The following is a 16,316-nucleotide window of genomic DNA, read 5'->3' as shown; positions in this document are numbered from 1 at the left end:
GTTGTTAGAATGTTGAACATAGAAGATCAATTTTGGTGTCAAACTATACATTTTCTGGGTCAATAAATGTGTTAATGCTATGAAGAATGTCACCAGATGAATATTTGTACCATTCTAACAACATATTTACATAATTTTTTACTTGTTTAACAGTCGGACATGCATGAATCGAATAGACATTTTATTAGGATCACATTTATTATTATTATTATCATAACTCTTTAGCCCGTATAGGCGTATTTAACTGTTATGGAGATATTTTTGCGGGTCTTGTGCAGTGGTCTCGTGCCCGCGAAAATATCAGAATGTTTCATAAAAATTCCCGCGGTATACTGGCCAGCTCTCAGTGGGCGTCTCGTGACAGCTGTCGTGGCTTAGCGCAGCCAGAGGACAGCGCGATAAGGGACATGTTTAAAAAGGCAAAACATAATATAACAGGTAAGCCAAGTGTCATTACTTTAGTTATCAACGGTGGAATCTCTAGACAAGCAATAGGGATGGGTACCGTTCACATTTGAACCGATACGGTACCGGTACCTGTGAATCGATACCGGTACCCAACGGTACCCTTTTTCGGTACTTTAGTCTCCAAAAATGTAATCTACCTACCTCAGTCGTGAAAAAAAAAATTCAAACTTCAAATAACTACACTTTGGACCGTTTTCGGCTTGCCATTGCCCCGACTGCTTTGTTGTTGAATCAAGTCAAATCCTAGGTAAGCGTATTGTAGAGGAGCCAAAGCTATATATTTAGGTTATTGTATTATATGAATGTTTATATGTTTATTTTTATAACCTTACATTGAAACAGAATTAGGAATATTGATTGGATTTAGAGAAATTCATTGAACCGTATTATTTGTCATAATAGAACCTTCTAGAACATTCGTGATGTCACAGTATGATGTCATAATGGAACATTCTAGAGCATTCGTGATGTCACAGTATGATGTCATAATCAAACATTCTAGAACATTTGTGTATCTATATATATTCAACTGATGTCAATAGTCAAACATTCTAGAACATTTGTGATGTCACAGTATGATGTCATAATGGAACATTCTAGAGCATACTGTAGGTGTCAAACTCATGGCCCGCGGGCCAAATGTGGCCCGCCACGTCATTTGATGTGGCCCCCCAAGAGCCAAAAATTTTTTTTTTTTTTTTTTGTAAACATTAATCTTGGGTTAAAAAATAGCGGCGTTAAAATAATTGTGGGTTAATGCGTCAATAAAGCTTTAACTTTGACAGCCTTAGTTATTACACATTCTTACACATACATGTATGTTGAACATCTGAGGTATTGATGAAGTAACAAAGGAAAAAAGCCAAAAGCACTTACTCCTCAGACATTCTTTGACAATTTTACAGCCCAAAATACAAAAAAGATCCAGGCGGAATAGGTAACAAAGGGTTGAAGAAATATTGTCTGAACTGTCAGATGCAAACTGGCTGTGTGACATAACCAAGCATCTCGCTCAATTGAATAAGAAGCTGTAGGAACGCAAACAAGTCCCACCCAAAACTTGACCAATATACCGTAGTTGTGAACTGAGACAACCCTTATTTTGTTATTTTTTAGTACAGTTACAGTTGTGTGTTCATGCAAACACATAATAGTAATTTCATTACGAATTGAAAATGGTGGACCCTGATGTAAACAAGTCGAAAGTCTTTCTCTGGTCTGGATCACCCCCTTAACAATTGTGTGTATTTAGCTGTACTGTACTGTACCCATTCTGCAATCTGTTAATTAAAGTTAATTAAACTATCTTCCATTAGTTGGATGTATGGCCTCTGCAAGGTTGTGTGCAGCCATTTGTTTTTGTAACATCTGCTACATCTGTCCCATGTGTTCTTTGCAGCTCAGTTGTTAGTTCTGCCCCTCTTGACTGTGACAAAAAGGTTTTGAACAAACTTAATGTCATAGCTTGTATTTGATGATCTTCTTCTTTGTTATTTACTTGAATGGTTTGATCATTGATTAATGGAGTAATATGGGGTTCTGATAAACTAAAATTATTTGTTAAAATAACATAAGCTAACATATATTTTTACATCTATGCAAATGCATATGCAATATGTATAACTTGTAATAAATACAGAAACAACATGTTTAACAATATGTAAATGAGTAGCTACATTTATTTTACATTACATTAACATTTATACGGTCTTTGGCCCTTTGAGGGCAACCATAATGCTGATGTGGCCCTCTATGAAAATGAGTTTGACACCCCTGTTCTAGAGCATTCGTGATGTCACAGTATGATGTCATAGTCAAACATTCTAGAACATTTGTGTATCTATATATATTCAACAATTCTCCCTCCGGCGCACGACAAATATGGCACGCTGAAGGCACACTTGTTGAAGTGTTTTGAACTGTCTGAGGTGGAACGAGCTAACCGGCTGTTTTCATTGCAAGGTCTGGGCGACAGTAAACCGTCCGAGCTTATGGATAGGATGTTGGTGTTGATGGGAGAGCATGAGCCCAACCACTTTCTCTTCAGACAGCTGTTCTTACGCCAGTTACCGGCTCAGGTAAGGGCCGCCTTGGCAAACGCAACAATAAATGACTGCTGTATGTTAGCCGCGGAGGCGGATAAGTTCTTTTTGGCCAGCCAGCAGCAACACTGTACGGCCGTGTTCTACCATGACCAACCCTCTTCCTCTCACCATGGGGATTATACCGTCGCTGCTGCGGTGGCAGCCCCTCACCAGCGAGGGAGAGACACTGGCTGGTGTTTCTTTCACACCAAGTATGGAGCCAGGGCTAACCAATGCCGTCCCCCATGTACTTACAAGGGGCCGGGAAACGCCCGGGCCGGCGCTCAACAGTGGCCATGAGCGTTGGTGGGGCCGGCAGGCTACTGTTTATTCGGGACAACATCTCAGGCAGGCGTTTCATGTGCGACACAGGGGCACAGAGAAGCGTGCTGCCTGCGTCAAGGGTGGACACCCTGGCAGACGGGCATGGGCTCCCTATGGAAGCTGCCAATGGTACTACGATCCGCACGTATGGCAGTAGGCTAGTGGAGCTGTGTTTTGGTGAGCGGCGGTTTAGCTGGGATTTCATCACTGCTGATGTGTCTGTGCTTATGGATTGTTGATGGATGTCAGGAACAATCGCTTGATCGACGCCACCACCTTTTGTTCATTTGAATGTACTGTCGGGGCAGCGCCTCCTGTGGGTTTGTCTAACATGTTGTCTATTACAGATGAGTTTCACCAGCTGCTAGCCGAGTTCCCTGTCCTTACCCAGCCCACTTTCTCGTCCTCCACCAGTAAGCACGGTGTGGAGCATCACATCGCTACGGCAGGTGCGCCGGTCTACTCCCGGGCTCGGCGCCTAGATCCTGCCAAGCTGGCCGTTGCCAAGGCAGAGTTTTCCAACATGGAGAACCTGGGTATTATCCGTCGTTCTGATGAGATGGAGGGTTCCCCCTCTTGGGGGGGCCCTCCAAGAGAGGAGATGATGTTTGTATTGTGATTGTATGACAAGAGGAGCAGAGAAGCAGGAGACAGAGACGATAGAAATGTGTTTTGAAGAAGAGGAGTGTAAACTTTCTCAAGTGTGGGCGAAGCAAGAATTGTGGAGGGCAGTAATACGCCACGATGCGTCTACACTGCCGGAAATTCAAATAAGAAGAAGAAGAAGTCTGGTAGAGTTGGGAGTCTCTTCCTTCTCTCTTAAATCTTTCTTTGGCATGGATAATGAGAACCACCAGCTGATCACAGAGGCAGTGCTGACATTTCTGCATGCTTCAGGGTTGTACCAGAGGATATAGCGTTATTGTATTTATTAGTATTGGACAGGCAAGAGGAGCAGAGAAGAAGGAGATAGTGTGTTTTGAAGATGAGAAGAAGAAGAGGGTAAACAATCAAAAGTTGGTTTACCAGAGGCCTAAATATGGCACACCACTAGCGTAGTATAAGAACTGAGGAGGGCAGTAATACGCCTGCGGGAAATTCAAAAGAAGAAAGAAGAAGAAGAAGAGCTCATCAAAAGAATTGCGGAGGGCAGTAATACGCCACGATGCGTCTACACTGCCGGAAATTCTAAAGAAGAAGAAGAGCTCATTGTGCATCTTGAAACAGTCCTGAGCAGTACTGAACAGATAGACTCACCAGGGTGCCTTGCCTACCGTTTTGCTGTTTATTTACGGCTTTCAGGTGAGGAGGAATGTGTGTCGAGTCGGCGGTGATTTTGGAGACTGGGAAAATACTTTTTTCTTACCTTGTAGTAGTGACGTGAATATTTAGGAAAATAGCTTTAGGATCACTTCTGTAAAGAAAGACTTCGCTGTGGAAGAGAAATAAACCATTTGGATATCTTTGTTTTACACCGGAGCGGCTGTGGACCTTATTTTTCTTTATCAACGAACGTATTACTCACGAGTAAGCAACTTTAACCAGTAGAGTGGAACATCGGCCCTGATACGTATATTGTGCGTGTGAACGTTGACATGAAAAGAAAAAAGGTTAAAAAAAGATTTTTAAAGTGCAAAAAAAAATGTATGGTATCTCACGTGAATCGATACTCGGTAGTACCGACGTGTTTCGGTAAGTACCTTTATCTGTGTGGAGACTATAGTACCGTTTAGTATTATAAATCTCCCCCCCGGTCTACAATTTTATTTCTTAAATTAAATGGTATCGACTTGTCTATTAGTATCATTACTCCTCTAGCTTGTGAGTTGAATGGTGCCGAGTATACTTGTCCCTGCTATCTATTCTCGACTCTCTTGACATCGTCCCTAGTGCTGTGTGTTTCCTGTAAATACTTTTTTTTGCTCCTGATCGTTTTATCTTCCCTAGAATCTGTTTTAGCTTAATAATGTGGCTCATCCCCCTCACGTTCCAGCTCATATATTTCATTTCGTTCCTACCCATCCTTATGTCTTATGTTGCTCACTCTCTTCTTGCCCTCATCCCACCTCCCTCCTTTATTTTTCGTGATGTGGTGTTCCAGCCGAAGTTTCTTGTAAAAAAAAGAAAAAAAACACAAATAACCCCAAACCCCACATATAAAGCTATCGTCCCCCCCTATTGGGTGTGGACCTCTGACTTTCCTCTTTTCTGACTTCCTACAGGTACCGTCCTGCTTCCTTTTAACAGGATGCATCTTACCTGCCTATCACCCTCTCCTGCCACTCCTCCCACCTAGTATGCTCTAACCCCTTGCTCCCTTTTTCTTATTTCTGCTATTTAAAGTCTAACTTGACTAAACTATCTTCAACTTGATTCTGTATCTCTACTCCCCCCCCCTCCTCCTCCCATTCCGAGCTGAACCTTCTCGAGGAACCCTCTATTCCAGCCTCTTGAAACATTGAAACAAAACAAAACAAAACCAAATCCGCCACCGACCGGGCATTGACCATATCCAATACCTGTTAAGAAAGGGGATATGACCTACGAAAACCTCTAAGCTATACCCATTACCCGTTACGAAGGGGGGTATCTCTTATAGAGAGTTAAATCAGAACTTGCCGTACCTTTATGTACTGTAATATACCCTTTCCTTTCCTCCCCAAATCCTAACTATCCACTCCTTCTCATGTCCATGTTGGGTCCTTGACCTCTCCGTAGTGTCCCTATATAACTATCCCTATATAACTATATAGAAATGACCAATTTTCACAAAATATACATTTCCCCTTTCTTAACAGTTCCCAAAATACCCTTTTCTTCTTTTTATTTATTTATTTATTTTTCCCGCTTTTAAGTTGGGTTCTTGACCCTTTCTTAGCGATTTTTCCTATATAAAGCCAGCTATACCCTCTATCCATCTTTTACAGGTTTGGAATGTGGGTGTGTCTTATAAAGACCTATACCAAAATGTGCATCCTTTTTATGAATCATACCTTTTCCCTTCCTCCCCCTCTCTCAGCTTTCCCCCACCCCCTATACCTATGTTGGGCCCTTGACCTCCCTGTGGTTCGTCTGTGTGTGTCCAGCACCTATACTGAGCGGTAGAGGTCACCAGACCTTATACATTTTTCCCTCTCTACTAGTTCCCCTTATCTAAACCAAAAATTGCAGTGCCTTTATAAAATATATATTTTCCCTTCATCCCCAATTCCTAGCTAACCACTCCTCCTCCTGTCTATGTTTGGACCTCGTCCTCTCCATAGTGCCCTTTACTAACTATAACTACTAAACTATAACTGCACAACCCACATATTGAAAAGTAGAAATGACCATTTTCCATAGAATATACCGTTCCCCTACTTCAACAGTTCATAATAATGGATTGGATTTATATAGCGCTCTTCGTGACACCCCAGTGACCCCAGAGCGCTTACAGAGTCCATTATTTGTTCATCCCACTTTTAAGTTGGGTCCTTGAACCTCTTGTTCCTATATAGAGCACCTATATATATATTGTATCAATATCCATTATCCGTTAAGAAGGGGGGCCTTCCATATATATACAAGTCTTTTCCCTTACATTTCAAGAATGGGGGTATCTCCTAGAGAATTCAATCAGAAATTACACTCCTTTTATGAATTATATATTTTCCCTTCTTTCATAGATCTTAACTCTCCCCTTCTTCCCATGCCTATGTTGTGTCTCTGACCGCCCCTTATTGTCTCTGTACGTGTACCGCCTATATACTCAACCATATAAATTGCCAGATTGTATAGAGTATTTCCCTTCCCCCCCTCCCCTCCCTCCTATATATCCTCCTGTTGCGGTCCCTCCTGTTGCTCTCCCTCTGGTCCTTGTCCTGTGGGTGTCTGTCTCTATTGCGTTGGGTCTGTCCCAACCGTCATACCACAGGCTCGTCGTGCTTGTTCTGGAGTGTCGCACAACGTAGTCCTTCCTTTCCATGTCACCTTCAGAATGGCTCCTCGTACAAAGCCCGTCTGTCCCTTCCCCCGAAAGCAGTAGTCTCTCACCTCCCTGTATTCCTCCCGTTTCTTGACCAGGGATGGGGTGAGGTCTTGGTACAGTATATCCTCACCTGGAATCCTTTGTGGGTCAAAACTCGCCTCTTGTTCTTCTGGTATGCCGATCACTCTCGGGTTCTTCCGTTTAGCGTAGTTGATAATATTCTCCATATTCTCTCCCATCTCCTTACTGTCAGCTCGGAGCCTCTGGCACTCCCTCTCCCAATGATCTTAGTCCGCAGCTCTGCTATCCACAGAGGTCTCTCTTTCCGTGTATCTTCTCTCCTGTTCCTCCATCCTCGTTTCTAGGTTAGCCACGGTAGCTTCACATGTCTCCATCTTTCCATCCACCCCGTCTCTTATCCTTCTTTCCCAACTTGCCAATAAAGCTTCCTCCAACCGTGCAAATTCCCCCATTAACTGCTGATTCCTCTTTTCCGCTTCTTCTTTCAACAGTGAGCGCATGGCATCCATTGTCTGTTGGTTTCTTTTTTCGGCTTCTTCTGACCAGAGTGTGTGCATGGCTTCCATTGTCTGGTGGCTCCTTCTTTCTGCATCTTCTCTCAATAGCGAGCACATGTTTTCCATTGTCATAGCCGTCTTTCCTTCTCCCTCTCCAGTCACGCACCCGCTGTTACTTCCTCCTCGTGTATCTCTTTGCTAGCGCTTAGTTCAGCCCTACTAGCCATCTGTAGCCTGGTGGCTACTGCCGTTAGCTTCTTGCTATATGCTCCTAGGCCCAAAGCCTCCGGTATATGGCCCTGCCTCTGCCTAGTGGAGCGTCTGTTTATCTCCGACTCTATCGCCTTTCCCTTCTGACTCAGAGTTTTTCATTTCATTTTTTCAATAGAGTAGTCTTGAAACTGTTTTCCCCTTTGCTTTTCTCTGGGGGTATTCGGATTTAAGCCGTGTTTTCAGATAGTTTAGTCAATTGGCACCGGGAGCATATGGTGCAAGCTGTCTACTGCACGGCCGCCATCTTGAAGTCCTAGTTTTTAGTGTTCAATACGAATGCCGTTACTGGCAATCAAATAATCAGAAACGCCCCCCCCCCCCCCCCCCCCCCCTTCATGCATTCATGATGTAACATAATACCTATTATATAGATTTGATTTGGGAATAGTAGCGTGTCCAGGCAAGAAACGGCAACACTTATAGTAGGATTCACATATGAGGCTATAACACAGCCTTTCGGGAATTACCCCAGACCACTCTAAACCCATACTTAGGCCATGTTTAAACGGAGAGAGTCTGAACAGAAACCGCAAAAGTCGACTTGCGGTCTCACTTTTAATGTTGCGTTTAGACTAGTGTTTTGGGATGGAATTCTGCGTGCAGACGAGGCTGTAAAGACTCGAGACGACGGAGCCCCGCTGTCACACGATTGGCGCATATGTCACATGACGTGCTGTGAAGACCCGCCCTACTCTGCCTCTGATTCGCAGACTGTGGGTGGGGTAATGTGATTGGACCAAAGCAGAGTCACTCACAGACAGTGGCTCCAGTCACTAATAGTTGCGATAGCCGCGGGACAGATTCTTGTGTATTTAAAAGTACTGCCAATGTAGCCTTCAGGTGATCGCCATGGATAGAATCAGACATGCTTTGTTTACGCTTCTAGGCTACTGGCGCATGCCTGTGATGTAAGCAGTACGCGCGACGAGAGCCTTGAGAACCCTTTCGTCATAGTTTTATGCGGTTTGACAGTTTAGATGATAGCGCAAAGGTTTATCGTTTCTAGGAATTCCACCCAGGAAGGTGGTCTCACTTTTTTGCGGTTTCTCCCCGTAAAAACACTGTTGCCATATAAACAAAAGGCACATCCGAAAAAATATTTTTGCGGATTCACCTGCTAGCGTTTCCGTCTAAACAGGGCCTTACATTCACCATGTTATAACACGAGAACGTATGGATGAAATTAAATGTATTCTTTTTCACATACTGAACGATAGATAGTTGATGTCATATGGGCCATAGTATTGTATCTATAGCTATAATATAGAATACAGTTATAGCTCTACAAACAAGGTGACGCACTCCTATCTTTTAAAGCGTGGCATTGATACGACGGGCCCCGTCTAAGAGCTGGCACTGAATGAGTTAATAAAGTTTTCAATCAATCAATTCCTTAGAATTGTGCAGGAGTGCCTTTGCCTTTGGGAAACATTATTCTGTGTGGGAGGACGCCCGCCTTCTCTCTTTTCTTTTCGCTATTTCTGTTGTAACTATTATAGATAGATAAGATACACTTTCCTTGCAGACTCGTAAAGTAATCTATAAAATACACACATAGTTTAGTTGTTGATAACGTTTTGTTTTATTTGTCTTATTTTGCTTTGATGGAGTTTAAAGTAGCACGGCTACAAAGAACCTGTTCGCCTGCACTAACCTGTCTGTTTTTCAGCACCGGACAGCTCCTGCCAAGACAGCTGCATGCTGCTCTGAACTGTGAACTGTGATTGACTTGAGTGATGTATTAGAAACAGCTGTGATGTGCAGTGGCAGGCAGAATGTGGATTGACTTTATGGGGAAAGAACTGAACTAGAAATTGTAAAACTAATAGAAAATAAAAATAACTGAAGATTTGATTCAACAGAAAACAATGACTGGACATTCCCTGTTTCATCTTTTCAACAAAAGATGGTGCCGAAACCAGGGAAAGGAACAAAGAAAAGAAGTGCTTTAAAGACAAAGAAGGATCAAGGAATGTACAGACATGTACAGCAGCGATGTCCAAGACACAACTAAAGAAGCTACTTTTGAAAAGAGGAGTGGTAAGGACTGCAATAACAAAGTTGATCAATGTGATAGATGAGAAGACAAGAGTGTCATTAGAAGACATGGAGGCGGATTATGAAGAAATGTTGGCCATGCTTGTGGAAAAAGAAATTGCATTGAAAGCCTTGAACATAGAAATTGAAGACGGAATTGAGGAAGAGGATTTTGAAGATGAACTTGAGGGTGTGCAACGATATGAAGAGGATATGTGTGCGCAAAACCAAACTGAAAAAAGCTGTGAGAAGAAAAGACGATGACGATCAGTGGGATCCAACAGGGGACATGGTTTCGCAGTCAAACTCCTGAGACTGATCATTGACAAATTCAACGGAGAAGTTAGCCTATGGCAAACATTCTGGAGCCAGTTCGACATGGCGGTTCATAGGAACCCAGACCTCAGCAAAGCTGACAAGTTTAATTACCTGAAGTCCTACCTCACGAGAAGGGCTGCAAACGCAATCACGGGTCTTGCATTAACTGATGAAAACTATGATGCGATTAAAATGTTGGAAAACAGATTTGGCCGAAAGGATCTTTTAATCAATGCCCATATGAATAAGTTATTAAACTTGACCCTGGTTAAACTGTCAAGACTATGGTCATTCCCAGACCCTACGACACTGGAACCCTGAGTTCAATCACAGAGCGACAACTCCATGTATTCTGCGATGCCAGTGAAACCGCGTACTGCGCCGTAGGCTATTTACGCACGGTTGGTAACGATGAAAGCACCTGCACTTTAATATGCGCCAAAACAAAAGTAGCCCCTTTGAAGAAGGTGACGCTACCAAGACTGGAGTTATTAGTGCCTCTAATAGGAGCGAGACTTTGTAAATATGTAATGGACACCAGAGACACACCGATAAAAGCTTACCTTTGGACAGATTCAACAATAGCGCTTCACTGGATAAAAGGCTCCGCCAACCAGTGGATTCGTTCACTAGTACTACATCACCCTCCTTCAATGGTGTTGTTTTCTTTGTGGAAGACGAGTGAGCAGATTTTTATTCCATCAGGTATTCACTTCTCCACCGATTCCAGTATCCATATGTATTGAGCCGTACTGTATTGTACCCATTCTGCAATCTGTTAATAATATGTTCATTCAATCAATCACCGTGCAGATTGATTGATTGAATGAAAGTTTTATTAACAGATTGCAGAATGGGTACAATACAGTACGGCTCAATACACACAATTATTAAGGGGATGCAGACCAGAGAAAGACTTTCGTCTTGTTTACATCAGGGTCCCCCATTTTCAATTCATAATGAATTGTAAGTAAGGGTGCAACTTGCTCCGTGCAATCCATTCTTTGTGGATCTAGCCCTGAGTGTATACTGCTGTCTGTCATTGTATGTTGTTACTGTGTGCTTTTGTACCATTTGATACTAATGTATGTACTATTGTCTGATGAGTACAGTGATGTGAAAAGTCTATTTTCTCAAACTCACAACATGCACTCACACACCAAGTATACCTACTTGATTGGTGCAATATTACCGGTATATATAGTCAGTTAAGAAAGATGAATAAGAACTCCACACACGACATAAAAATGCACTTTGATAGCTCCATCTGTAGTTAAGACATGGCTCGTGTTCCACTTGTGTTTGATAAAGCTGCTGTGAAGAAGAAGATGGATGTTTCCATGGTAGCGCATTTGATAGAAATTCAGAAGATGATGATGATAGTGGAAGCAAACTTTTTAATTACAAATGGAGCTATAAAAGTATTTTTTACAAAGTCATAATGTGTCTCTTCCATCACTTCAAATGGTCAGTGTCCTGAAGTGGTCCAATAGCCCTGTTGTACTATATGTGCAAATTAAAATAATAATTAAAATGTAAAAGGAAATTGCATGAGCACGCTCATTGCTTTTATGTAAGGATGCACCAACATGAACATTTTGGTCGATACCGTTAACTGATGACATTTCTGTAAATTCTTTACCGATGTCGATATGATCGGTATAAATACAATTATATCTATTTTTGTACATACTGAAACAATGTTGGAGGGCACACACACACACGGCAGCTAGACAGACATAATCATCAGTTGTTCATATCGGACCAGTATTGCTCGGTGCAATCAATAAATAAAATCACTGTCACCAGCTGATGTATATCTTCCCAATTTTGCTAACTATCATCAGCTAATACTGATAGGTCACCGATTTATCGCGCATCCCTAATTTTTATTTTTTTTATTGGTCTTTTTCCCCCTCCATTTTCCTCCGATTTTCTCCCATCCCAATGTTAGTCGTATGCCAATTCCCAGTCCCTTCCTGGTCGCTGCGCACTTACCCCCCACAGTCAGATCATCTGGGAGAGTGGAGGCTACCACGTGCTTCCTCCGACACACGTCCAGCCAATCACCGCTTCTTTTCACCTGGCAGCGCGGATTCTCATTGAGAGGGCGTAGCGTGTGGGAGGACCACACTATCCCCCTCACGTCCAATCCGCGCTTAGCAGGCGCCCCGACCGAACTGTAGGAGTCGCTGTTTACACCCCGCCAGCTTCTCCCACCCTCTGATACAGCCAATTGTATCAGTGCAGACGGCCAGCCAAGCTGGTGACAACCCCGGAGCTGTGAGCTGGATTCGAACAGGCAAATCCAGCTCAGCTCCGGGGCTGGTGACGAACGCAATCTCCGCTCGGCCACCTAACCGCCCCCTGCGCATCCCTAATTCTAATGTTTAATTAGCGTTATAATAAAAAAAACGTTATATTAAAATATTATATATATATATTTTTTTCTCTTACAGAATCGGTGCGCTGGCATGATGAAAGATGATCAGCTGACCGGCGCAGAAGAAGCCGCGGACTTCTTTGACCTGGAGACGGAGCTCAGGGAATATGCCATCGGCCAAGAGGTAGGTGTGGTCTGTGTGGTATAGATTCATATTATAGGGGAGCTTCACTGAAAAGCAATGCTGATTTAACATCATTCTCATATAAACTCTATAAATTAATTTGCTTTGAGAGTTGTTTATGGTTAAATAAGTGTAAAATGGTTAATAAATGTAAAATGTAAATGTAAGTAAGCGACAGAACACGGGGTGGGGTGTGTTATTAAATAACATCACGGCTGTGGTCACTGGCACGAGTCACAGGCGAGTGTGCTGGAGATAATGGTCAAAATATGATACACAATATTTTTCTTATATTTATAGAATAGAATAGACTTTTAATTGTCATTGCACACAAGTATACAATGAAATTTCAGGGGAGCTCCCACAGACCGTAGTACAATATACATATGTAGAAGGGTGGATTATCCCTGCTTGTGGGAGTAGTAGTACACAGACACTGGGTAGTAGGATACTATAGTATTGGACCTATAAGTTCCCCCGTCTTTGGCCCGGAACGTTGTACTGGAGGGCTTGCAGCTGGAGTGGATGGGGCCCAGGAATTACTAACCTGGGGACTGGTACTCTGGTCTCCCTCGCCTTCCAAGGCGGTCAGCAGTAGCTCCCCACACACCCTCACTCCCTCAGTACCTCCGACAGCCCTCCCACACCCAGTGACTGTCAGTTCAATAGTATTATTGGGCTTCCCTTTAAGCAGTACCCTTCCTTGACCACCTGTATAGACCCTTCAAATGCTATTTTGAATCCCAATTAAAACTATGTTTAATGAAGCCTGGGCAGATTATACATTACAAAGTTAGTTACCGTCCTTTAAGCCTCCTTGGAACCGATGTCAAACTGTACTCTAAGATATTAGCCATCAGATTGCAAAAGCATATGACGTCTTTAGTCCATCCGGACCAAACAGGCTTCATAAAAGGTCGTCTGATCAATGATAACATAAGGCGAATACTGCACGTACTAGATGCTGACAAAGAGGACAACACACCTAAGGCGATACTATCCCTGGATGCTATGAAAGCATTTGACAGGTTAGAATGGTCGTTTCTATGGGCAGTATTAGAAAGGATGGGGTTAGGAAAAGGATTCATTGATATGATTAAAGTACTATACAAGGACCCATCGGCCAGGATTACAACAGGCACATTCATCTCCGATATCTTTCCGGTATCACGCTCAGCCAGACAGGGTTGCCCTCTTAGTCCCGGACTATTCGATCTATCATTAGAACCTTTAGCACAATTTATAAGACAATCCCAACACATAGAACCAATAGTAATCAAGGGCACACATCTTAAAATTAGTTTATATGCGGACGACGTAATATTGTTCATGCAAAACCCCAACAACACATTGCCGCATATACTCAAGTTGATAGAAAACTTTGGTGATTTATCGGGATTTAAAATAAATTGGCCTAAGTCGGCGTTTCTTCCTCTTAACACCAGTGCAAAAAAAGACACAACCCTCCCAGGTGCGATACCCATGGTCAAACATTTCAGATGCTTGGGTGTGGAAATATTTCCCACCATAAGACAAACGGTGAAGCACAATTACACAAAAATACAGAACAAAATCAAAGACGACCTGGACAGGTGGGCAAAACTTAAAAACTCAGTACAGGCAAGGGTATCAATAGTTAAGATGGATGTATTACCAAGAATCAATTTCTTCAGCTCAATGCTTCCGTTACCTCCTCCAGAGGGCTACTGGAAAAGATTACAAACCTCCACATACAAATTTATTTGGAATAACAAACCACCTCGCATAAAAAGATCCACCGCACAGAGAAATAAAGCAGACGGTGGCATGGCAGTCCCAGATTTTTTACAATATTTTAAGGCCTTCACTTTAAGACCAGTGAAGATATGGTCTGATCCCCAGGCTTTGGTATCTTGGAGAGAATTAGAAGAAAACATGGTAGCCCCACAGAGACTGGAAGACATAGCACACACTAAACTTTCAATCAAGCATTGTGAGCGAGAATTTGGCCCAATAATTACCCATGCAATCAGAACATGGCGGGAAACACAAAAGAAATATCCTAAACCTCAAGAATGGCATAATCACACTCCCATATTCAATAACAATGCACTCTTAATGGGAAAACGACCTATAAGATTCCCTATATGGGAAGAGAAAGGCATACACACATTAGGGGATATTTTTAATAACAAGGGCCTCTGTAGTTATGTCGAAATATGTATAAAGTTTAACCTCACCGAGTCCACATGGCTTTTTTACATACAGTTACGACTTTGTATGAGATCTCACGGTGTTCCATTACTCGTACCAATTGAACACCACAGATACCACAAATTTTTCTATGAAAGAGATACATTGGGAGGTTTTGTATCAAGTTTTTATTATCAATTACTAACGTCCTCGTATGAAACCCTTCAAATAGACACTGTCTGGAGGAGGGATATACCAGACCTGGAATATGACTTTGATTGGCAAGGAGCCTGGGCAAATGTCCGACTTACATCAAGGAACCCGGATCATCAACAAATCAATCTGAACTATATTCACAGGACATACTTGACTCCTATAAGGCTGTGCAAAATGGGGCTTATACAAGACTCCAAATGCTCCCAATGTACAAATGGGGACGAAGGAACATTTATGCACATGTATTGGGACTGCCCACCAGTTAAGGCATTCTGGAAAGATGTATCCCAACAATTATCAACACTCGTATTTTGGAATATACCTGTACACCCCGCGGTATTACTATTGAATGATGTTTTTGAGTTTGCAGTGAATCCACAACTAAAAAGATTGGTTTTATCGGGTATCACAGTAGCTAAAAAACTGATCGCATCACGTTGGTTTCAACCGGAAAAAATGTGCCGAAAAGTGTGGTTTCTTACATATCTTGATGTGATATATCAAGAAATATCTACAGCAAGAATTCTGGGGTTCAATGAATCCAAAATGTCAATGTGGTTAGAAGTGGTGGAGAGAATAAAAGCTAGCTTATAATGGTGGTGTCTGGTTAGGAGTGAGGGATAATGGAGGTACTATCCAAGAGGGGGTCTGGGAGGGGGGGGTTTGAGCTGGAGCATATGTGTGTAGGGTTTTAGAAAATAGGTATTAGGGGTATATTATATACTAACATTTATATAATTGTAATTTCGCTGGATATACACTGTATACGGCTAAAATGTTATTATAGACTATTTTTGTTTTATCCTGTTTCTGTACTTGCATATATTATAACCACCTTTACTGAAAGTTTCATTATGCATTGTGTGTTGAGTACTGACTTTTAATAATTTTTTGTTTTGCAATAATAAAAAAAATATAAAAAAAAAAAAAGTTAATGTCTAATCATATGGCACCGGGTGCTCTTGTAACTAATGTAGGGGAAGCTCTTCCCACCATAGGCACCGAGTGCTCAATACATTAAAACCACCCCGCTTGTACTGGGGGAACCCAGGCATAGAACGTAAACACTTTGGGAGTCTCAGAATCAAACAGTCAATAAATCAATAACAAAAATAACCAATAAATGTGGGCCCACGTTACCAAAGAAAACCTAACCTAAGCCGGCTTAAATTGTTTGGGGTACCCCTTAGACACTGGTGATTAGCGTTCACTTCAATGGACGTTGCTGTTGATACACACGTGGTACTGTTAGTACTTAGCCAAGATGGCGGACCCACTCTTGTCACCGCTAGTCCGGATGACAAGATGGCGTCGGCAATCCGCGAGCACAGCCAGCAGGTTGGGCGAGCAGCAGGCAATGGTTAGCGGGCAG

The 16,316-nt window shown here is 42.4% G+C and overlaps 1 protein-coding gene across 1 annotated transcript in view; it reads left to right on the top strand.

Annotated features, from left to right (window-relative positions):
- The window catches only part of slf1 (SMC5-SMC6 complex localization factor 1), a 148,400-nt gene that overhangs the window by 33,691 nt on the left and 98,393 nt on the right, over positions 1-16,316 (top strand). Inside the window, exon 6 of the mRNA XM_084329206.1 lies at positions 12,449-12,556. Coding sequence (XP_084185332.1) covers positions 12,449-12,556 — 108 coding nt within the window. The remainder of the gene's footprint in view (positions 1-12,448; positions 12,557-16,316) is intronic.

This window comes from Notolepis coatsorum, assembly GCF_963971535.1.
Source record: "Notolepis coatsorum genome assembly, chromosome: 1".
Lineage (NCBI taxonomy): Eukaryota > Metazoa > Chordata > Actinopteri > Aulopiformes > Paralepididae > Notolepis > Notolepis coatsorum.
The sequence above is the reverse complement of the archived record's forward strand: the minus strand, read 5'-3'. Positions and strand labels throughout refer to the sequence as shown.